At 34.2% G+C, this 26,304-nt stretch overlaps 2 protein-coding genes across 2 annotated transcripts in view; both read left to right on the forward strand.

Moving 5' to 3' along the window:
* The window catches only part of LOC135208021 (sodium-coupled monocarboxylate transporter 2-like), a 51,433-nt gene extending 35,032 nt beyond the window's left edge, over positions 1-16,401 (forward strand). Inside the window, exon 3 of the mRNA XM_064240126.1 lies at positions 16,165-16,401. Coding sequence (XP_064096196.1) covers positions 16,165-16,387 — 223 coding nt within the window. The 3' untranslated portion in view covers positions 16,388-16,401. The remainder of the gene's footprint in view (positions 1-16,164) is intronic.
* Positions 1,643-26,304, forward strand: part of LOC135208081 (sodium-coupled monocarboxylate transporter 2-like) — a 52,582-nt gene continuing 27,920 nt past the window's right edge. Inside the window, exons 1-4 of the mRNA XM_064240229.1 lie at positions 1,643-2,021; positions 4,018-4,290; positions 5,138-5,271; positions 6,361-6,549. The gene's annotated coding sequence lies outside the window, so the exon portion shown is untranslated. The remainder of the gene's footprint in view (positions 2,022-4,017; positions 4,291-5,137; positions 5,272-6,360; positions 6,550-26,304) is intronic.

Below are 26,304 nucleotides of genomic sequence, written 5' to 3' on the forward strand. Positions count from 1 at the left end.
CGACGTATGATAACCAATCGGTTGTTTTACAAAAAAAATCACACAGGTGCATCAAAGCAGTGATCAGTATCACCACAGATATATATACTGGATGACAAGGAATGCACTTCAATACAATGGCCCTATGAACATCTTCCAATGGGGCTTTCATGCTGGAGAATTCCATGACCTTGAGAAGGCGATTGCAGGGCTTCATTAATTTTATCCGGTATCAATAACATTCATCCATTGCAATTCATGTGTGTCGAGGAGCATGATCTTGCATGACCTATAAACACAATTGTCTTTTGTTCTATTTGTTTGTTTCGTTCTAGCCATTTTTTATGATGTACATAGGATAATTCATCATAAAGACGTCTTTCATAAGTAGTTGGGATACAAAAAAAGAAAAAAAAAAGAAACAAAAAAGTTAAGTATATCTTAGTTTAACCAGACCACTAAGCTGGTTGACAGCTATCTTAGAGCTGGTCCGAAGGATGAGATATTTTTATGTGGCTAGGAACCAATTGGTTACTTAGCAACGGGACCTGTAGCTTCCTTGACTAAGTGAATAAGACAGTGTCCTAGTGTTCGCTGTCATATGCTTCAAATTGATAAAGAGATTATTAATCATTTCCAAGCAAATCTGTCTGTTTCTAATGAATGCATCATTAAGCAGATCTAACTGAGGGCGTAAAATCAAGCGGGTGTTGCGCTATCCTCTACATTTGTCTTATGTGGCTGAATACTTACAACATAGACAATTCACAGGGTGTCATCATTATCATTTCACTTAACAGCACCACAAGAGACCAACAGTAGACGAACTAATACAGGAGACGACAGTATATATAAAAAATACAGTTGACTGATCATTACAGAAGTAGTATCAGTCAGTTACAGAGACCTTCCCTAAACGTCCAGAAAGTATCACATTGCGCCCACCAGTAGACAAAAGGAGTTGGACGAGTAGACCCTGATGCAAGTAGCAAGAAGAGATTTGCAAAAATACATTGAAGAGGGGTTATTTGGCTTACCCAAAAATCACAATAGTCGATCAGGAGTCAGTATGCTTCTCTATTAGTGTTTAATTTGGAGAAATATTTATGATGTCACTGTGTGTATAATTTGTATTTAACGTACGAAAATTAGGTTTTAAAGCTATTCATTGCTTGAGACAGTGAAAAGATGGATTTGGAGAGGGTGGAAGGCAAGGTGAAAGAAAGGGGGTTGGGAATGGAGGTTACTAGGTTACGAGGCTCACTGTGGGTGCAGCCATGAGCTGAAGGAATGCTGCAAGCAACCCTTAGGAATACTTTCAATGCATCACGTGATGTATCTCTAGTGGCACTAACCCCCTAAGGCTTAACTTTCTAATCGCATGTGACAATAAATACGATTGTGCTCGGTACTTGGGTTCAGTTGTAGCTTCACCTAAGGACGCTGTGCATGACACCGAAGCAAGTTCCATCCGTGGGTTTGTAAATAAACCAGTGGTAAATTCAGATTCGGTTGCTTTTATAGAAAAAAAATCCCGGATGTTGTGAAGAATAACGGATGAAAAGAAACTAACAGTGAATAACAAACGAACTCTACTGTGCAGTGGATAATTTGTACAAATAAATAGCGGTGAGGTAAAGGTATAAGACGATACAATCAATTGTATTATAACATACAGTTTGTCAAGCAGAAAAATGAAAAATAAAAAAGGCCATTATGTTATTGTGTAAATACGTGCCAGTATCTTATATAATGCAGTCTCATTTTTCAGTTCATTTTTTACGATAAAGTTTTCACTTTTATTTAATTGAATGCAGGCTGGTGATATTAACTTTATGTCGTTGAAATGACTGTTTCTGAATGCAATTTATAATTATAAAATTTTACTGGATGAAAACATTCTGATGTGTACATTGACAACATCGTACCTCTTATGTTATTCAGTTCAATTTTAACCGGTTTTGCCTCTTGTGATATTTAAAATATATAACGCTAACAAGGAATCCCATGTCGTATATTAAAATTCAACTTCAAGAAATTAGGTAAGAAAATGTAGCTGTCAAAGTTAGTCATTTAAGTGAATGGGCAACTTGATCAAAGGCCTTATATACTCTCCAATATCTAGCACCAGTTACCCTTTTCCTCAGAATTATCCTATACCAAAAGGGAATTATATATGATTCGACCCTATACCTTGTTGTTGAACAGAGGTAGACGGTATTATGAAAGTACAATCAGCCAGTACATTGCTTGGTCTTTTCAGTTGAAGGGTAAGGACGCTGCCAACAAAGACACAAACGACATAAAAGAATTTGGAAGTTAAGTACAAAATGTATCCAAGGCTTTACCTGGGCAGGATAACTGCCTCGCTTACCAGCTTGTTTTCCCCAAATTTCCGAATCACCTTTGACCCAACTGATAGTTTTTATTCGAATTATCCTTTCTAGTATCTTGTTTGTCCAAAAGAAAAATTTAACCATCTAATGAGGCTAAATAGGTAATTAAATCAAACCGAAGTCAAGTCATTACATAATTTGTACTGACTTTTCATGATATGTAGACAGCGCGGATATGTCCTGAATAAACCTCTACGGCAATTAAAGTTATTGATTTCACTACATTGAATAGACGCCGTTTCTATAAGATTTCTCTCTATAAAATTATTGTTTCTGAACAAGATTCTTGCTTAAGACAAGTGAATTGGATAAAAACATTCTCCAGCATGTTCACTAATAGCACTATTTCTCTGATTAGCAGCAATACTTGACTCACGCTGATTGTCCAGTATAAAATTTATTGCAACCACATGGAATTTTGTACACTACCCGTTGTCGTATACAGGGCTGTTTCTTATTAATGTTCTGCCAATGGTATTGCGATATGAAAATACACCAGTCACATTTAGTCATTTAAACTGATGGAAGAAACACATTTATTATGGAAGGATCTCGCATTGACAATCAGATTATTGTTGCTACCATTTCGACGTACTTTAGACTTTAAAAGTACAGCTATTTCTCATGCCTTTAACATCCTGGGAAGCTATACTGTTATTTTCTTCTTCACAACAGTATACTTGTTTATGATTTATGTAAGTCTTGAATAGTCAAACATGTAAACACATGTTTTTCTTAAACTGATTAGTTAATAAAGTTCCCCGGCGAAACTGCTGGGAGAAATTAAGATTTGTATTTCCTTTTTTCTCTGGTTTAACCTTCTTTTTCACTGTTGAGTGCATCGAGATATTTCATCTTCGCGATCCGGAAAATGCAATTATATATATACATAATACATATATCGGTCAAAAAAAAAAATATGATCGAATCAAATATAATTCCTTCCACTTGGTGTAGAATAATCCTAGGGCGAAGTGTGCACACACACACACACATATATATATATGTGTGTAATATATATATATATATATATATATATATATATATATATATATATATATCTATATATGTATATATATATATATATATATATATATGTATACATATATAATATATATATATATATATATATATATATATATATACTAAATATATATATATATATATATACATATATATTATATATGATATATATAATAGTAGTATATATCATATATATATATATATATATATATATATATATATATATCATATATATGGTTTCTTATATATATATATATCTATATCTATGTATATATATATATATAATATATATATAATAATATACTATATATATATATATATATTTTATTATTATTATTTATCCATATATTTACGCATATACCTGGGTAGGATTTAGATGTGATTCAGAAATTTATTTGTAGTTATGACAGAAGCATTGATTATGTTAAGCTTCAGAAGAGCCAGGTTTCTTTTCATCGTGTCGGCTAAGAAATGATAATTGTAGTAAGATATATAATTGTAGATAATGCCATAATAATACTGAGGAAAAACCCTAAAAAATTTAAAAAAAATTTTAACCTGTAGAATTTGAGAAGGACTAGTATAATATGACAGTCTTGCTTTTTCATATTTTCTGAAGGCCGTCGCGTGCTGATTGACGTAAAGGAAGGTTCTATGTCCTTGGAAGGACTGAGCAAGATGGTGAACTTAGAAGCTGGTCCTTTTGGCGTTGTGAATTGGATGGTCTGCATCATCCTACTTATGGTGTCCATTTTAGTTGGCATTATCTGCTCTCTCAGAGGAAGAGGCACCAATGCATTTGAAGATTACCTCTTGGGAGGTCGTCAGATGTCTTCCTTACCAGTTGCGTTGTCTCTCATAGCCAGCACCATCTCTGCGATCTCCATGTTAGGTGAGCTAAGTAATCGCTTTTCTTTAGGTTTTATGTTAAGGGAAGATTTTTGTAATGTATTATTAAGGATATAATGATCTTTTGTTTATTATATCTGTGCTGGATGAACATCTTTTGTTTTGATGTTGGACCACCTAGAAAGGGAAAGATTAGTGGCAGGTGTAAAGATATCGTTTATCCCGAACAAATTTCACCAGTGCTATGTCAATACACTGAAAATCTTTAATCCGAATTAGGGACTGACACGACGTGACTATTCCTACTAAGGTCCGAATCCTGGTGTGCAGAGAAATTTGTTTAATTTCAGTTATAATTTGAATTCAAGGTTTCCAGTGAAGACGTGTTCAAAATCTTAAGGAATTGGAAACTTGAAATTTTATTGCACACACGCACACAGTCACAATTACTTACATACACAAGTACGCACACAAACACACACATATGCAAAAAAAAATATATATATATATTTTGCTGAATCAATTGGTTTTCATTACCATAATTATATTCAATATTTTAAACTGCAGTTTCTAAACTTTCTAAATCATATCATTTGAAGTTTATCATTTTATATGAAAATTTACTTATACCCTTTTAAAAATTGAACTTCATTTTAAAATGATATTACTCTACTCATATAGTTGAAAAGTAATCACTAAAAGCATAAAAATATTGGTCATTTAACAAAAAAAAAAAAAAGGTAAAGGATATATATATATATATATATATATATATATATATATATATATATATATATATATATATATATATATATATATATATATATATATATATATATATATATATATATATATATATATATCTGCGTCTCCTTCCTAACCCAAAACAGGCCTTGCCTCTGAGATGTACTTCTATGGATCCCAGTTTGTAATCATCCTGGCCGGGTTATTGTATGGCACGTTTTTCGTCCAGTTGTTGATGGTTCCTATCCTGTATCCTCTGGACATTCTATCTATTAATGAGGTAATAATGTTGTCACCTTCCGTTATAAATTCCTTATAAACCTTAGAAATTAAAAACCGCTGTTATTGTATAATAAATTATTATTATTATTATTATTATTATTATTATATTATTATTATTATTATGATTATTATGCCATTAAATTCCTGTTGGCTTCGTTAGATTATAACACCACAAAAACAGAGCTGAGCTCTTTGAATTCAGATACATCTTAATTATGTTATTCATATTGTTGATAAAATGGTTCAGAAATCAATAATATCAGTACATATGTATATATATATATATATATATATATAATATATATATATATATATATATATATATATATATATATATATATATAATACGTATATATATACATATATTTATATTTACACTGACATCATTGAAAATTTCTGCACCACTCCTATCATTAGTGTTATCATTATTATTATGAAATAAATGAGGATAAATAAACCAGTAAAAGATGGGTATGTGATAGTTACAGAAGTGATTATATCTATACTTTTTGCTCATTAAAATTCATATTTCTCTTACCATGAAGGCGATGTTAATAATTCTGAAAAACCTTACATTTTTTTACCTATTCCTTTCCTGTTTGAAGAGTCATTAAACAAAATTCGTGAAATACATGAGAGAGCAATTACATTCTCTTAGCCATAACCCGACCTTTCCCCTTTTATTGTTAGTTTCACTGAAAGAACGAGATCAGAAATTCTTCTGCGATATTTTTCTAATATGATAGCTTTGTAACTGTTGTAATACATAATCTAATATAAGAACGAATTTCTAGACATGTTTATGTTTGCAGTGTGTAGAGTTATAATTCTAAAAAGATCTCTGTAGTTTTTGTTCCAATGATTCTAGAATAACGTACAACAAAAGAATTCTTCTCATATTCATGAGAAAATATCAGCATTGTCTCAGTAATTTGAAATACATTTCAGCTTCAGTTCAGTAATTAATTTGAAATTGAAAGGATATTATTAATCTAATGACAATGTGAACGAAGGTATAACATTTTTTGTGATGATGCTAAAATATATATTATTATAGTATTAAACTTACATTAACATATTCAAACAGTACATCACGTTGAGGTTTGGATCTCAAGGACTGAGGAAGCTGTCGTCGGCAACTCTGGTGATTAGCAATTTGATATACAATGGGATCTGTCTGTACGCCCCGTCCCTCACCCTGTCTACAGTGACAGGGCTCTCCACTAACTACTCCATCACCATCATGGGACTTATCTGCTCCTTCTACATTACCGTCGTAAGTACGATCGCTAACGTTAGCTTCTTCCGTGTTTCCTTAATTCTGTAACACTTTCTGAATCCAAGAAACGGCCTGTTGCTTCTTTCCGGCATGTTGCAAATCCCATGATGATGATCTATTTTTGCATTTTTGTCATATGAATACAATTTGAAGCTGTCTGAAACAAAGGTTCTTTCTCAAAGCATTTGGTAACTCTGTAAACGATTGTGAATTATACTCAAAATCATAACAAAAACACTCTCAGAATAACCTTATTACTGAGTGCACGGAAGCCAATATTGCACACCGATTTAAGCAACCTTATCTAATATATAAGTTTTTTTGTCTTTATAACCATGGAAATTGAATTTTTCTAAGATTATGTTTTGCTATTTGTCATAGATTTGCAAATGATTCGAAACCTGATGGACATGAAAGTTAGATCTCTAAAACAAAACGTTTCTGTTGTTTTGATCATGTTTTGGGAGGTTTATGGTGTTGTTATCGGCAACAGCCATCCATAGCGTTACAGATAAGGAATAGTTTAATGTAACATGCAGGGAGTGGTACAGAAGAAGTAAGTTTTATGTTCCGTCCGGTGATATCTGTGTCGAAAGTGAAGGAAATTTACCATGTGTGTGTGTGTGTGTGTGTGTGTGTGTGTGTGTGTGTGTGTGTGTGTGAGTGTCAGATTCCCCTTCATTCCTTGTAAATGTCCATGTTAATTCTTTGTTTTATTTTACCTGTTTCATCATATTCTCGTAAAGCAGTTTAACAATAATTCTAAATTAATGAGTTGCATCTCTAGACTAATTTATGGCTCCTTAAGGATAAATAACTTTTAACATTGAGGCAAGAGCCGGTTGAAAACACCGATCAACAAGGTTGGAAGACAGCAAAAAATGATTTTACAGGCCATGGTACAAGGTCCACTGCTAGCTGTTTCTTGTTTTGGACCCAACTGCCTGAAAAGAAGGGACGATTCCTCTTGATGAATGTGACTACAAATTAAAACCATTCTCCATTTTGGTAACGATTTAACTAAGCATCCATTTTTATAAGTAACTTTTCCTTTTATTTCTAGGGTGGTGTCAAAGCAATAGTATACACAGATGTCGTGCAAACTATATTTATGTTTCTGGGAATGATAACGACCGTGGTATCTGTGTCTGGATTTCGGCCGGGCTGGAGCAATATCTTCTCGATAGCAGTGAAGGTGGGAGGATGGAGTTTTTCAAGTAGGTATTTCTCGTTCAGAATAATAAAGCCAAGGTCGACATAACTTTGAGACTGACTCAGAACGTGCAAATGACATAAATAACAATGTATAATATATTACTAACATATCCTTAGTGGCTGCCTCAACAAGAGATTTTGAGCAATACTTCTTATTTAAGTTAGCGTTTCGAATGACACTGAAGGTACTACACATAAAAGTAAGGCTAAAATGACGTATTTCTACGTTGATTTACATGCCTTACCAGGAATGCGTGGTATGAGTTTAACTAATGTAAACCATATGAAATTTATTTTTCTGAAACAGCAGCACTGATAACATATTACTTATAACAAAGGTATTGCCCTAACCAATTGCTTCCTAGCCACGTAAAAATATCTAATCTTTCTGACCAGCCCTAGAAGAGCTGTTAATCAGGTCAGTGGTCTGGTTAAACTAAGATATATTTAAAATTTTGAAGTAGGAAAGTAAAAAAAAAATAATTCTCTTGTTTGCTATGTTCCATAAATTACATTTCAACAGGGCTCTTTCAAATTCCCATTTGATCCCCGATTTCCTTTTCCTGCCGAGAGCAACCAGACTTGCTGAACAGCAGCACCAATATGCAGTGAATGTGTCTTGCTGTCGAACTTCTAAGTTTCAGAGGACCTTTATTCCTCTCACCTTTGAACTGTGGAACAGCCTCCCTGGGGATGTAGTGCAGTTGGAACTTCAAAAGCTTAAGCGAAGATGCAATGTAATACTACCCTAATATAATCCAACCTGTAGTATAGTATTTCACATAAATTCTAATATAAATTCTAATTAATCATTTTTTTTATTTATCTGATTTTCATATAACTCTCTGCATTTCCTATGACCCTCTTTTATTTATTTCCATATGAATAGGGTTAATTTTCTGAAAAAAAAAAAAATAAATAAAATAAATAATAATAATAATAATAATAATAATAATAATAATAATAATAATAATAATAATAATAATAATAATAATAATAATAATAATAATAATAATAATAATAAGTGCTAAGATAGGTTATTAAAAACCTTAAGTAAACTAACTTTAATGTAAGAAATATGGGGAAATAAATTATCATATTTATGTTATTTGGAGTTAATTTGTTAACTAAGCAAAATTAATGCAATATATTTGTTTCGTGGGTCAAATGACCCTGTTTAACTAAAAGGAGAGAATTCCTGACTTGGTAACGTGACCACTCTTCGATGTTCCCATTGCCTTCCCTCTCTGCGTAGCTGGAATCAGTCATTAAGTCTTAGGCTAATTCAAACTCTTAAGATACAAAAAATTGAATCTTTCTTTTCCAAAAAATAGCTAACATGAAAATGAAAAAAAAAAAAATGAATCTAAAATCCCAAAACCATAAGGTACCATTACTGTTCTGCATAACTATATTGAATAGAACTATCACCACTTATTCTCACTGTCAAATAACCCCATCAGTCTTTCTCAAAAATATGTCTAGAGAATTCATTTTCGGTAGTGGCAGTCCGAATCCATCTGCAAAAGAAATTACAATAATCAAAAATGGTAATGTTAAAGTTAATCAATAATGTTAAGTGTTGCACTGCACTTCTCTTCTCAGAGCCTCTAAAATAAATGTCACTGTTCAAGGTTTCAACGTCTTTTTCTTCCACTTTACCTTATCTGATAGATCTCTGAGTGCCTCCTCAGGCCTTGTTTTACACTGAATGTATGTCGTATAATTGCCCCAGTAATTACCACACTAGAGATTTTATTCCATTCATTTGCTCTAACAGACGTATGAACTTACGTATGTTAATGGACGTACAAATGCAAGCACCCTAGTCTATTCCTGATTCCGATGTGCGTGTGTTTTCCTATGTCTCACGTACGCGTCCTATTTAGTGCACTGACGTCACAGTCAATGTGATCGCAAATGTTATGTCTTTTGTCCCCTTTGAACATCCTGAAGAATTCACTCGAGGCTATACTGTGTTTGCATCCAACTGCCTGTCACTCGTTATTGACCTAATTATTTCATACGTTTTGGATAATAAGAACCACCTCAGAAACGACTTCTGTAGGATGCAAATTGGCATGTATTTGAAAAAAGAAATAATATAGAAAGGGAAATCCCCGAGAAAGTTGTGCTTCATTTATAAAATAAAACAACAAATTATTGTGATTTTCAGGAAAGTTTTCCAAGCTACAAAATATGCTGCATTAATAAAGGAAGCAATTTGCACATAAATATTTCAAGAGTCTAATTTTTCAGCTTTGACCCAAGTCCCTACGTACGATACACTTTCTGGTCTGTGCAGGTCCTTGGCTTCTACACTGTGATTGGAAGGTTAGGAGTCAGTCAGATGGGCTACATGCGGCTCTCCTCTGTGCCGTCTCTTGCTAAAGCTAAAAGGTAAGAGCCACTTTCTCTCTCCAGTAGACAGGTGAACAACCCGCTACACTGCTCCTCCCCACTACACACAAACACACACACACACACACACAAACACACCTACACACACACACACACACGCACACTCACACACACACACACACACACACACACACACACACACACACACACACATATATATATATATATATATATATATATATATATATATATATATATATATATATATATATATATATATATATATATACTATCATGTACTGCTACAGCTGAAAAGTAGGTGCGGACCAGTTCCGACTTTATTTCCAAGCCATCAACGAAGGACTGATACATAGTATTAGAAATCACAAATGTATATACCACAGATACAGTGTTCACAAACATACATAACCGTTTGTGACTACAGGTCCTCCACCACCAACAGGTGTCAATAGTAGACTACAATATCCACACCTGACAGATGTCAAGGAGGCGTGGGTGGAACTGCTGCCCTCTACTGTGTTTACAAATACAATAATACTTATTTCATACAGGCTGCCTAAAATATGTACAAATTTCTTTTGATATTAAAGGATCATGTCTTAACTGATATTTATATTATGCCATAACTTTCTTTGATAAAGCTAGATTCAATGCTATTCCTTTCCTGTATATTATTAGAATACATAATCTTATTTGCCCCTTCGCAGTTGATAGTATGATTGCCCTCACCTACACATAAAAAAAAAAATAATAATAACACTGTTTACACATGCACATCGCACATTTTTTCTATGTTGTTCTCTTCTCTTTTCCAGTACTTTACCCGTTTGGCTAATATAGAAGTTGACACAAACGTATATTGAATTTTATATACACATCCTTTTGTATTGTTGGGAGAGTTTTTAATAAGTATATGTTCCATTGTTTTTTTTTTCTGAAATGCTACATTAACACTAAAATTCTGAAGGTGAGGGAATATCTGACATATTATCATTACAAGGTGTTACAAGCAAGTTTTTATTGTTTTTTTATATTTTAAAGTTCGTTTCGGTTTTAATGTATGGTATTTTTTTGTCGCTTCTAATCTTATATTATATATATATATATATATATATATATATATATATATATATATATATATATATATATATATATATATATATATATATATATATATATATATATATATATATATATATATATATATATATATATATATATATATATATGTTTTTTTTTTTTTTTTTTTATATATATTCAGGGCTACATATACGTAATGCTCTTAAAATTATAGATGTGAAAGTCTGTAACCACTGTTTACAGATGCTAATTCTCTGTATGAAGCAATCCAAAAAGGGTGAGCGTCCATCATTTTACGACTTCTACAGTGAATTTAATTAATGGAACAGCTGTGTCTCAAATCGGCAGGAACACATGATTCTTTTTGTACTGCCCAAAATCCCAGAAACAACATAACCTTGACAAGTGGTTTTAAACTTTTTTTATTCATTCCCAATGTCATACGTGTCAACAAGTTTATGAATTCCCTGATAGCACTATTTTTCCAATAATGCTTATGTAAATATGATCCTTTTATGCACTGGTATAATTCGTCACCTGTTTGACTTAAATTATTATTTTACTTAGCTCACCAACACATTGCGATAAGGTCAGCAGTGCAGTCCATGACAGTGTGCATAAGATGCTCTTCAGGTTGATCAACATAACTACCGCTGAAGCATTGTAACAGTAGACTTAATAAGTTCAATAGTCATACCAACATTTTCAAAATGGGAATATGAATTACAACAAGTTTTCTTTGAATGTTGAAGTTTTAGGCTGTGTTCAAGCTGCCTGTATATTGTAAAATGATGTATAGGCATAAAAAATAATCTAAACCTTCTGAGATGTAATTTTAGTTACTAAAGTATTTATTGGTAGAGATTACCTGTTCTTTGAGAAATAAAAGATGACAATGATTTTAATTAGATGGAGAAGATGTCTATTAATCGAAATATATTTTAGTATTAATGGCAAGGCGTTTGGAATACTTGTTTTTTTTTTCAACTGGATTGAAATATTAGTTTTTTAATAGTCTTTCTGCTCGCTTTTGATGTTTAATATATCATAAGGCAACTTGAAGTGCAATGGCCAGAAATTGTTAATATAGAGATGTGATTGCTAAGTGTAATTTATTTATAGTAATTAAAGAAATCTAACACACCTAGGCCTAGGAAAAAAAACCTTGGCTTTAACAAAAGAATAAATGCATAAACGAATACTTAGGCTAGTAAGCAACATTTTTTTTAATGGTTAAGAAATATAACTTAAACCATTTCATTTTAACGAAAATCGGAATATTCTTCTACAAACAAAAAGTAAATGGTTTCAAAATAACTCCATTGTCACTACTCTTGTAGACCAATGTTACACTAGGTGGTTCATGTTGTGCAGCCAGCTCACTCAAGTTTTTACTTCTATATTTACTTATTTACATTTTTTCGGCATTGAGGTGTAAAAATAATCAAATAGGACTATTTCATATTTCATGGTTGTATTTCAAGCAATATTAATGTTATGACAATTTTTTTATTTCGTTTTTATCTAACATTCAAACTAAGTTGAGGATGACTTTTTAAAATTTATTTATTTATTTTTGTCAAGATGCACCGGCTATGGTTGAACGAAAATTTTGTAAATGTGGAACATGTGAAAATTTTTTACTGTTTTGAAATGTGTGAGATATTTCACTGGCATGAAACATATTATGGTCTTATTGTATACAACAATCGTATTCTTGCATTGAAACAGTAGATAAATAAGGAGCATGTTAGGTTCCCAATTTGTGAATTTTGAACGAAATCCTATGAAATCGTGTAGTATCACTTATGAGCTTAGCTGTACGAATTGGTTTAACTTAGCAAATGGAATTACATTTTTAAATGTTTTGTTTTCAACAAATTCCATATATAATTTACTTATCACTGGTGATAGAAGGTTTCCACTGCCATAACAAAAATTTTTGAGTAAAATGCACCATTAATTTAAAATTTACATTCTTTTACACATAATCTAATCAGTTCAACTAGAGTGTAAGATCCACAACCAGTTTTACTCGTACAGCCATGTTCATAAGTGATGCAACATGACTGCGTAGAATTTCGTTCAAAATTCACTAACAGGTAACTATCATGCTTCATATTTACCTCTTAATTTAATGAGAAAGAACGATTATACCTTAAAATGAGGTCATTATATGTTTCATAAGAACGAAATTTGTCAATAGTTTCAAAACGGTAAGGAAATGTTATGTGTGCCCAAATTTCAGAAAAACAGTGTAGAAACATTTCCAAAACTCTCGTTCAACCAGCGCCATGTATTCGGTACGGTAGCCCTCAACAAACCAAGGTTCAAATGGTAAAATAAAAGAAAAACTAAAAAAAAATTTTATACCATTTTTATGTTACATTACAACCATAAAATTCTAAATAGTCCAATGTTTGCTGTGCATTCACATACATATCAACATAGTATATGTCACTTTAATAGGAAAAAAGGCTATTTGGCAACTGTTGCATTTGAAATCTTAAATAATACGTAAATAGTCATATTGAACATTATTTGAGTTTGGCAGCTATTTCAGGACAATTAGTATATATTATAGGGAGCACAGAAACTACGTAGACAATCTGAATGGCTGGTTAGGGGGGTGGGGGGAGTTGGGGCGCAAGCTGGCCTGGTTCTGTGTCATGTGATTTATAAGTCACAATAGAGTGACAGAAAGAAGCTTCTAGAACAATTGTGTTTGTGCGTATGAGTGTGCATCTAAAAGAGTCATGATAGGGCAATATAATGAGGTACCATGCAAATAGGTATATGATTCTGGCAATAACTTGTGTTTGTGGAACAGCTGCCTGTGGGAAGGCGCATAGTTTGTGAGTGAAGGTGGTGGACCATTTTCATTATTTCCATTGAACATGTTTTATGAACATTTTCCATATGCAGTGTCTGAAGCCCATAATTCTGTGAAGTGACTGGGAGACGAGTTTTCCACCTTTTGGTTTGCTTTTAGTTTCATACTCTAAGGACCCTTTTATTTTTTTTCCACAAGTATCAGCTGTTTTTATGATTTTCTACAAGAAGTAACCTTTGTTTTTCCTCAGATGTATTTGATTATGCTCATGTGATAAGGGAATTTTTTGACAGATAGCCATGACTTCGGTCATGGCAGATATTTAATATGATGAGAGATTCAATTTTCCATTTACTACTTATCTGCTAGAAGTAAGGACTGTCATGCGCCTAACTTCTTCAATTCGTTTTTTTTTCTGTTGGTATGTTAAGTTTGGTAATAAAAGTGGAATTTTTTTGATAGACCATGAGTTTTGTTTAGCCTTAGTTAGATGATACTGCAGCTATTTATAGATAAGACTGACGCAACTATGGTACGTGGCGACTTGCAGGAAGTAAGTGTTTTTTTCTTTGATCTTTGAGATTTGATGATAGGAGGTAGCGATGGGGAGATCACACACAACATTATTGAAGGCTTTCGATTCGTTTACTTGTAATAGCTTTTCCACTTTCCTATTAAAATCATTATTTACTTTGCCAGACGGTAATATATATATATATATATATATATATATATATATATATATATATATATATATATATATATATATATATATTATATATATACATATACATTTCCTTTAGTTCTTTAATTGTGCTATCATTACTCAAAGCACTATTCAGTTTTCTATATACTTAATTCTGTTTAGATGTACAAGAACACCATGATTGTCTGTTTTTGTAGTTCATTGGTGACAACCATAAATCTTTTGGGGAAGTTTGTGGTGTCTGATTTTCTTCATATTTCCATAAATCCCTCCCTAAACTATTTTTCCAAATTGCACAGTACTTTCGTATCTTTTACACTATCCATACCTCCAGTTGATAAGGCAAAAATAAAACCGTACACTAAGGCACTGATCACATTTCTATCCAGGTGTTGTTTGATAAACTACCGACACATTTATGACTCGCGTTGGTGTCAGGGCAGGGCTTTCGATCAGCAATATCATTTCATTGTTGTTTTTACATTTAGACTCCGCTATTCCTTACATCACATAGTGACATACCAATATTCAAGTAGGGAATCTTTCCCCTTTCCCTCTAGTGGTATTGAGGATTCTTTTTTCTCAATAGATCTTCAAAATTCCTTTTAGTTTTTAATATCTTAATGTTGATATGTTTTCTCCAATAGGCCTGTGTAAACCTAAGCCTTCCTTATCAAAGCAACTTCTAAAACGTTAAAATATTTTGAAAAGCAGTAGAGATGTATGGAAAAAGGATTACCCTATTTATAAACACAGCACAGGGATAGCGGTACGAATGAGCTAACCAGTCCCGCCTGCCTGACACTTGTCAGGTGTAGATTTGTGGTCTCCTATGATGTGTATGTTTATCTGCATTGTCATTTGAGAATGAAAGGTGATTTCTACCGAAATGAGTTTTGAAGCCACTCCTACCTTGTCATGTCAGTAGGGGATCTATAGTCTCAAACAGCTGTGTATGTTCGTTAGTGCTGTCTCTGTCTCTTGTATAAGTGAGATTCTGTTACGATGTATCAGTCTCTCGTCGATGGAAATAAAGTCGAAACTGATCAGGACTTATACACCCTGTCTCTTATTTTTCACCTATGGTATTGTGTGATAAACAAATCATTTGCTAATGTAATTATAATTATTAGTTTATGCATATATATATATATATATATATCATATATATATATATATATATATATATATATATATTATATATAATATATATATATATATATATTATATATATATATATATATATATATATATATACGTATATAATGAATTAGTTTTAATAGAAGTATGGATGCTAATACTTTAAGTTTTAATGTATTATAATGCAGATCTTCCAACATCTTACTTGAGGGTGCTGCATTCAGAAATCTAGATAACTCGGTCATTTTCACTGCAGATTGTGTTCTTATTACTTCGTGGGTCAATGCGTCCTGTGGCTGACATTCCTCTTCTCTGGCCTCGTGGCCTACGTGGCCTACAGCGACTGTGATCCGCTGACCTCCGGGAGGATAGCCGAACCCGACCAGATTCTGCCCTACTTGGTGGTCAACAAGATCTCCCACGTGCCCGGCATGGCCGGACTCTTCGCTGCAGCCGTCTACAGTGGCATGCTTAGGTGAGGCCTGCTCTGAGCACCTCGAACGAGGGTGAAGGTTCTCAACTCTCTCAGTGAAATCTGAAAAGGATTTTTGCACTGGGATACGCAAGTACTAAGTATCATAATTCCATGCCCATGGTATGTATAGGATTATGTTCGACTATAACAACGATATGGTTAGGAAGATATAATATTTAAATATCTTCACTTATGTGCTTTGGTAGGTGATGGAAACACTCAAACAATTCTCTCTCTCTCTCTCTCTCTCTCTCTCTCTCTCTCTCTCTCTCTCATCTATATATATATATATATATATATGTATATATATATATATATATATATATATATATATATATATATATATATATATATATATATATAAATATATATATATATATATATATATATATATATATATATATATTATATATATATATATATATATATAGTATATATATGTATATATATATATATATATATCAATTCAAGCTACAAATGTCCTTTTTTTTAATATCTAAATTCACTTTACCTCCAAATGATATATTTTCATATATGTACCGAAGGGGAATTTTTTAATTGATAATAATTTCGTCCCCCCATGGGGTTCCATCCAGATCGATTTAATTACGAAAGCATCCAGATCGAGGGTGATTTTGGTAAGGTCAGAATCGATATGAACTTATTAGCGTCTCTGTTGGCTGATTGGATAGCGTCACTGACTGTCCTGATTTCGTCCCCGTCCACTTGGACGGTGGTTCGATCCCATGGGGGGACGAAATTATTATCAATTAAAAAATTCCCCTTCGGTACATATATGAAAATATATCATTTGGGAGGTAAAGTGAATTTAGATATTAAAAAAAAGGACATTTGTAGCTGAATTGATATATAATGGATCACGGTTCGATGTGATAATTATTCATATATATATATATATATATATATATATATATATATATATATATATATATATATATATATATATTATATATATTATATATATATATATATATATATATATATATATATATATATATATATATATATATATATATATATATATATGATATATTATATATATATATATATATATATATATATCTATATATATATATATATATATATATATATATATATGCATATGTATATGTGTGTATGGGTGTGGTGGGTCTGTTTATGTGTGCGTGTGTGTCCAAGTTCATGAAAAACCAGATTTTGTGAAGAAAGCAACTTATGTACATAAGTACAGTAAAGCTGGAAAGGAGAATGATTTGCTGGCCGATATTCTCAGTATTCCCATCTCTGTTCAGCGCATCTTGAAGTTCAATGTATTGTTCTGTGCGCGGTGTCTTTTGGTTAAGAAGAATATAAAGTAACCATTACAATCCGTTTTTTGGTGTACATATCTACCGTGAACTGATAGGGTACTTCTTTCAGTCTCAAGATCCGATTAAATTCACCATCACGGACAAAATGTGACAAGCAAGAAAACTTTAAGTGAAACTTTCTTCGCTATCTCTTGACCTGTTCAGGGATTGACTTGCTGTATTTCAAAATTGTACGCATCCTATCCATGAGGAAACATCAGTGGGTATTGTAAGCTGTCGTAAGACCTTTAAGTGCCCTCGATATTTTCAAGATTGTTGTTGCAGTGAGTCACCACTATGTCACGCTTCCCACGTTCTTCCTCAACCAAGATGAGAGCTACTTCATTACTTGTTGGAGCACTGAACGGCTGCTTGTCAGCTCTTATGATGACCCTCTGATCGGGCATTTCTTCCATCCGCTTTAATGCACAGTTATAGGAACGAACATATATATGAGCTTCATGGAACATGACTAGCAAATCGATAATTATCTGCAGTTCAATTTCTTCTTCTAGCTGATTGTAGCGACAATGTCGGTTTACTTCATCGTTTCCAGCACCCATGAAATAGTATAACTGTACATAGTGGGGTTCTTCGACACCGTCATTGTTTGGCATCGGCAGTAAGCTACCCAAACGGTGATAACACTACTCATGCATCTTGAATGTGGCAGAGTAGCCTCCCTCACACATCGCCTTAATAAAGATCTTGTCAGCCCCAAAGGAATTCATTATAAATCAATTATTATACTTCCATATCCTTTGATGAAACTCCTTATCCATGGGTGAGCTTCCTTTGAGCAGTTGATGTAAAATCAGCGGAGGCAATGGTTTAAATCTTCCCTTTCGAGTTCGATTGGATGTGGATCATGCAGTCCTATCCCATAGCCTGATGTGTAACTGTCTCTCCAGCTGCATCAGCTTGCCTTGCTTTAGTGCTCTTGTTTGGGCTACTCTGGCAGTGGAAAGGCGTGCTTCCGTTTCTTCATCCGTTTTAGCCTACCTGTTTGGGCTATTCTGGTGGTGGAATGGCGTGCTTTAGATTCTTCAGCTGTTTAAGCCTGTCTTGCTCTTGTGTGGGCTGATCTACCAGCTGAACAGTGTACTTCTGTTTCTTTGGCTGTTGTTGCCTGCCTTGTTCTTGTTTGGGCTCTTCTGGCGGCAGAACAGAGTACTTCAGTTTCACTTGTAGTCGCCTGTAAAATTGAAAATAATATTTAATTTGAGATATTACCATTTCTCAGAAAGATTTTTCTAATATGAACTGCACATAATACAATAGCCATAATCTAAATATTGAAAATTTTTGCCAGAATCCTTACGTATGGTGTGTGGACGAGTATGTACATGTCCTTCCTGAGAACGTGTCCGTGACATATGACAGGCATCACAAGTACGGCGGCCAATCGATGGTCTCTTCTTGTGGGACATCGTGCACTCCTGCAGTACTGCATTGGTTACAGAATAGGAAAATTGTGACATTGATCACTTGAAAAAAGAGTTATATGAAACGCTTTTCAATGTATAGATTAATTCTATTCATTGAATATTTTCTATGCAAACCAGCGTTATTGATCCCCATTCTTTAGGAGCACATCAATCTATCACTAATTGTGCGGGTAGTTTTACCATTCCATTGGTATACGTTACTTGAGATTTTCTTGACCTTCTGGGCCCCAATTCCCAAGGTCGCGGTAGGCAGGTTACGACCCCTTCTCCCCTGATCGGCAAATCAGAAGAGTTTAGGCCTCCTGCCCATTAATATTATGGAAAACCCTCTTGCCCCCATTCTCAGGGGGGTATTGCCCCCCTTAGTACTGAGGGTGCCTTATGGGCCCCATATTGCAGGGAGACTATTTGTACCTATAGACACACTTGTACATATAAAAATGTCAACTTCGAAAGTCGTAAAAAAGATGAGGGTGTGTGAAAAAGAGTGGTTATGACTGACCCCCTTTTTAGGTGGGAAGGGAGTCTAGGGTAAAAATTTGGTAGCCATAGCTTTTTCAAATCTGAACGTTGTAATATGGAAAAGAGGGGGTTATGCCCCCTTTAGAAATAGCTCTTGAATTTCTGATTTTGATTCAAACTTTCTTTGGGTGGGGAGAGTCTATGGTAAAATTTTGGTGGATCGATCCCATGGGGGACGAAATTATTATCAAATAAAAATTCCCCTTCGGTACATATATGAAAATATATCAATTCCGAGGTAGAGTGAATTAGATATTAAAGTACATTTGTAGCTCGAATTATTTATATGACTCACGGTAATGTGATAAGTATCATAACAAGGCTACGTTGGTCCAAATGTTCAAATTGGCTAACATGGTTTGAGGGCGTTTCATATCGATTCTAATTACGAAAACACCGAAATTTGACGGTGATTTGTAATGGTCAGAATCGCTATAAATTATTAGCCTCTCTGTTGGCTGACCCGATAACGCACTGTCGTTCTGATTTCATTTCCCGTCTACGGTGGCGGTTGATCCCATGGGGGGACGAAATTATTATCAACTTAAAGATTCCCCTTTGGTACATATATGAAAATATATCAATTCCGAGGTAGAGCAAATTAGATATTAAATGACATATGTAGCTTGAATGATTTATATGAATCACGGTGATGTGATAAGTATTCATAACAAGGCTACGTTGGTCAAACGTTCGAATCGGCTAACATTGTTGAGGGGGTTTCATATCGATTCTAATTAAGAATACACCGAGATCCACGGTGATTTGTAATGTGAGAATCGATATAAACTTATTAGCCTATCTGTTGGCTGACTCGATAACGTCACTGTCCGTTCTGATTTCATTTCCCGTCCACTGGACGTTGGTTCGATCCCATGGGGGGACAAAATTATTATCAACTAAAAATTCCCTTCGTATATAGAAAATATATCAATTTCGAGGTAGAGCGAATAGATATTAAAGAACATTGTAGCTCGAATGATTTATAAGAATCACTGTATGTGATAAGTATTCATAACAAGGCTACATTGGTCAAACTTTCGAATTGGCTAACATGGTTGAGGGGATTACATATCGATTCTAATTGGCAAAACACCGAGATAGACAGTGATTTGTAATGGTAAAAAAAAATATAAACATATTAGCTTCTCTATTGGCCAATTCGATAACGTCACTCTCCGTTCTGATTTTGTTTCCAGTCCACTGGACGGTGGTTCGATCCCATTGGGGGACAAAATTATTATCAGCTAAATTCCCCTTCAGTACATATATGAAAATTTATCATTCCGAGGTAGAGCGGATTAGATATTAAGGACATTTGTAGCTTCAAATGATTTATAGAATCAACGTAATGTGATAAGTATTCACAGCAAGGTTACGTTGGTCAAACATTCGAATCGGCTAACATGGTTGACCGGGTTTCATATTGATTCTAATTACGAAAACACTGAGATCGACGGTGATTTGTAATGGTAAAAAAAAATATAAACTTATTAGCCTCTCTTTTGGCCGACTCGATAACATCACTGTCCGTTCTGATTTCATTTCCCGTCCACTGGACGGTAGTTGGATCCCATGGGGGGAAGAAATTATTATCAACTAAAAATTCCCTTTCGGTACATACTATATGAAAATATATCAATTCCGAGGTAGAGCGAATTAGATATTAAATGATATTTGTAGCTCAAATGATTTATATGAATCACGGTAATGTGATAAGTATTCATAGCAAGGTTACGTTGGTCAGACTTTCGAATCGGCTAACATGGTTGGGGGGTTTAATATCGATTCTAATTACGAAAACACCGAGATCCACGGTGATTTGTAATGGTCAGAATCGATATAAACTTATTAGCCTCTCAGTTGGCCGACTCGATAACGCCACTGTCCGTTCTGATTTCGTTTCCCGTCCACTGGACGGGAGTTCAATCCCATGGGGGGACGAAATTATTATTAACTAAAAATTCCCCTTCGGTACATATTAAAATATGTCATTTCCGAGGTAGACCGAATTAGATATTAAAGGACATTTGTAGCTCGAATGATTTATATGAATCACGGTGATATGATAAGTGTTCATAACAAGGCTAGGTTGGTCAAAAGTTCAAATTGGCTAACATTGTTGAGGGGGTTTCATATCTATTCTAATTACGAAAACACTGAGATCGACTTTGATTTGTAATAAAAAAAATATACATAAACATATTAGCCTCTCTGTTGGCCGACTCGATAACGTCACTGTCCGTTCTGATTTCATTTCCCGTCCACTGGACGGTGGTTCGATCCCATGGCAGGACAAAATTATTATCAACTAAAAATTTCCCTTTGGTACATATATGAAAATATATCAATTCCGAGGTAGAGCGAATCAGATATCAGAGGACATTTGTTGCTCGAATGATTTATATGAATCACGGTGATATGTTAAATATTCATAGCAAGGTTACGTTGGTCAAATGTTCGAATCGGCTAACATGGTTGGGGGGGTTTAATATTGATTCTAATTACGAAAACACCGAGATCCACGGTGATTTGTAATGGTCAGAATCGATATAAACTTATTAGCCTCTCTGTTGGCCGACTCGATAACGTCACTGTTTGTTCTGATTTTGTTTCCCATCCACTGGACGGTGGTTCGATCCCATGGGGGGACGAATTATTATCAACTAAAATTCCCCTTCGGTACTATAAAAATATGTCGATTTCCGAGGTAGATCGAATTAGATATTAAAGGATATTTGTAGCTTCAATGATTTATATAAATAAAGGTGATGTGATAAGTATTCATAACAAGGCTAAATTGGTCAAACGTTCGAATCGGCTAACATGGTTGAGGGGGTTTCATAACGATTCTAATTACGAAAATAACGAGATCGTCGGTGATTTGTAATGGTCAGAATCGATATAAACTTATTAGCCTCTCTGTTGGCCGACTTGATAACGTCACTGTCCGTTCTGATTTCATTTCCCATCCAAAGGACGGTGGTTCGATCCGATGGGGAATGAAATTATTATCAACTAAAAATTCCCTTCAGTACTATATGAAAATATATCAATTCCAAGGTAGAGTGAATTAGATATTAAAGGACATTTGTAGATCGAATTATTTATATAAATAACAGTGATGTGATAAGTATTCGTAACAAGGCTACGTTGGTCAAACGTACAAATTGGGTGGGGAGAGTCTATGGTAAAATTTTGGTGGATCGATCCCATGGGGGACGAATTATTATCAAATAAAAATTCCCCTTCGGTACATATATGGAAAATATATCAATCCGAGGTAGAGGTGAATTAGATATTAAAGTACATTTGTAGCTCGAATTATTTATATGAATCACGGTAATTGTGATAAGTATTCATAACAAGGCTACGTTGGTCAAATGTTTCGAATTGGCTAACATGGTTGAGCGTTTCATATCGATTCTAATTACGAAAACACCGAAATTGACGGTGATTTGTAATGGTCAGAATCGATATAAACTTATTAGCCTCTCTGTTGGCTGACCCGATAACGTCACTGTCCGTTCTGATTTCATTTCCCGTCTACTGGACGGTGATCCCATGGGGGGACGAAATTATTATCAACTAAAGATTCCCCTTTGGTACATATATGAAAATATATCAATTCCGAGGTAGAGCAAATTAGATATTAAATGACATATGTAGCTTGAATGATTTATATGAATCACGGTGATTTGATAAGTCATACAAGGCTACGTTGGTTCAACGTTCGAATCGGCTAACATGTTGAGGGGGTTTCATATCGATTCTAATTAAGAATTACACCGAGATCCACGGTGATTTGAATGTGAGAATCGATACTTATTAGCCTATCTGTGGCTGACTCGATAACGTCACTGTCCGTTCTGATTTCATTTCCCGTCCACTGGACGTTGGTTCGATCCCATGGGGGGACAAAATTATTATCAACTAAAAATTCCCCTTCGGTACATATATGAAAATATATCAATTCCGAGGTAGAGCGAATTAGATATTAAAGAACATTTGTAGCTCGAATGATTTATATGAATCACTGTAATGTGATAAGTATTCATAACAAGGCTACATTGGTCAAACTTTCGAGTTGGCTAACATGGTTGAGGGGATTAACATATCGATTCTAATTGGCAAAACACCGAGATAGACAGTGATTTGTAATGGTAAAAAAAAATATAAACATATAGCTTCTCTATTGGCCAATTCGATAACGTCACTCTCCGTTCTGATTTTGTTTCCAGTCCCAATGGACGGTGGTTCGGTCCCATTGGGGGACAAAATTATTATCAGCTAAAAATTTCCCTTCAGTACATATATGAAAATATATCAATTCCGAGGTAGAGCGGATTAGATATTAACGGACATTTGTAGCTCAAATGATTTATATGAATCACGGTAATGTGATAAGTATTCACAGCAAGGTTACGTTGGTCAAACATTCGAATCGGCTAAACTGATTGACCGGGGTGGGTTTCATATTGATTCTAATTACGAAAACACTGAGATCGACGGTGATTTGTAATGGTAAAAAAAATATAAACTTATTAGCCTCTCTTTTGGCCGACTCGATAACATCACTGTCCGTTCTGATTCATTTCCCGTCCACTGGACGGTAGTTGGATCCCATTAGGGGAGAAATTCTTATCAACTAAAAATTCCCTTATGGTACATACTATATGAAAATTGATCAATTCCGAGGTAGAGCGAATTAGATATTAAAGGACATTTATAGCTCAAATGATTTATATGAATCACGGTAATGTGATAAGTATTCATAGCAAGGTTACGTTGGTCAAACGTTCGAATCGGCTAACATGGTTGGGGGGTTTAATATCGATTCTAATTACGAAAACACCGAGATCCACGGTGATTTGTAATGGTCAGAATCGATATAAACTTATTAGCCTCTCAGTTGGCCGACTCGATAACGACACTGTCCGTTCTGATTTCGTTTCCCGTCCACTGGACGGGAGTTCAATCCCATGGGGGGACGAAATTATTATTAACTAAAAATTCCCCTTCGGTACATATGAAAATATGTCATTTCCGAGGTAGAGCGAATTAGATATTAAAGGACATTTGTAGCTCGAATGATTTATATGAATCACGGGGATATGATAAGTATTCATAACAAGGCTAGCTACGTTGGTCAAAAGTTTAAATTGGCTAACATTGTTGAGGGGGTTTCATATCGATTCTAATTACGAAAACACTGAGATCGACTGTGAGTTGTAATGGTAAAAAAAAATATAAACTTATTAGCCTCTCTGTTGGCCGACTCGATAACGTCACTGTCCGTTCTGATTTCATTTCCCGTCCACTGGACGGTGGTTCGATCCCATGGGGAGACGAAATTATTGTCAACTAAAAATTTCCCTTTGGTGCATATATGAAAATATATCAATTCCGAGGTAGAGCGAATCAGATATCAGAGGACATTTGTTGCTCGAATGATTTATATGAATCACGGTGATATGTTAAATATTCATAGCAAGGTTACGTTGGTCAAACGTTCGAAATCGGCTAACATGGTTGGGGGGGTTTAATATTGATTCTAATTACGAAAACACCGAGATCCACGGTGATTTGTAATGGTCAGAATCGATATAAACTTATTAGCCTCTCTGTTGGCCGACTCGATAACGTCACTGTTTGTTCTGATTTTGTTTCCCATCCACTGGACGGTGGTTCGATCCCATGGGGGGACGAAATTATTATCAACTAAAAATTCCCCTTCGGTACATATGAACATATGTCATTTCCGAGGTAGAGCGAATTAGATATTAAAGGATATTTGTAGCTTCAATGATTTATATAAATAAAGGTGATGTGATAAGTATTCATAACAAGGCTAAATTGGTCAAACGTTCGAATCGCTAACATGGTTGAGGGGTTTCATAACGATTCTAATTACGAAAATAACGAGATCGTCGGTGATTTGTAATTGGTCAGAATCGATATAAACTTATTAGCCTCTCTGTGGCCGACATGATAACGTCACTGTCCGTTCTGATTTCCTTTTCCCATCCAAAGGACGGTAGTTCGATCCGATGGGGAATGAAATTATTATCAACTAAAAATTCCCCTTCAGTACATATATGAAAATATATCAATTCCAAGGTAGAGTGAATTAGATATTAAAGGACATTTGTAGATCGAATTATTTATATAAATAACAGTGATGTGATAAGTATTCGTAACAAGGCTACGTTGGTCAAACGTACAAATTGGCTAACATGTTTGAGGGGTTTTGGTTTCATATAGATTCTAATTACGAAAACACTGAGATCCACTGGGATTTGTAATGGTGAGAATGATATAACTTCATTAGCCTCTCTGTTGGCCGACTCGATAACGTCACTGTCCGTTCTGATTTCGTTTCCCGTCCACTGGACGTTGGTTCGATCCGATGGGGAGACAAAATTATTATCAACTATAAATTTCCCTTCGGTACATATATGAAAATATATCAATTCCGAGGTATAGCGAATTAGATATTAAAGAACATTTGTAGCTCGAATGATTTATATAAATCACTGTAATGTGATAAGTATTCATAAGAAGGCTACGTTGGTCAAACGTTCGAATTGGCTAACATGGAA

Source organism: Macrobrachium nipponense, chromosome 34 (assembly GCF_015104395.2).
Source record: "Macrobrachium nipponense isolate FS-2020 chromosome 34, ASM1510439v2, whole genome shotgun sequence".
Classification (NCBI taxonomy): domain Eukaryota; kingdom Metazoa; phylum Arthropoda; class Malacostraca; order Decapoda; family Palaemonidae; genus Macrobrachium; species Macrobrachium nipponense.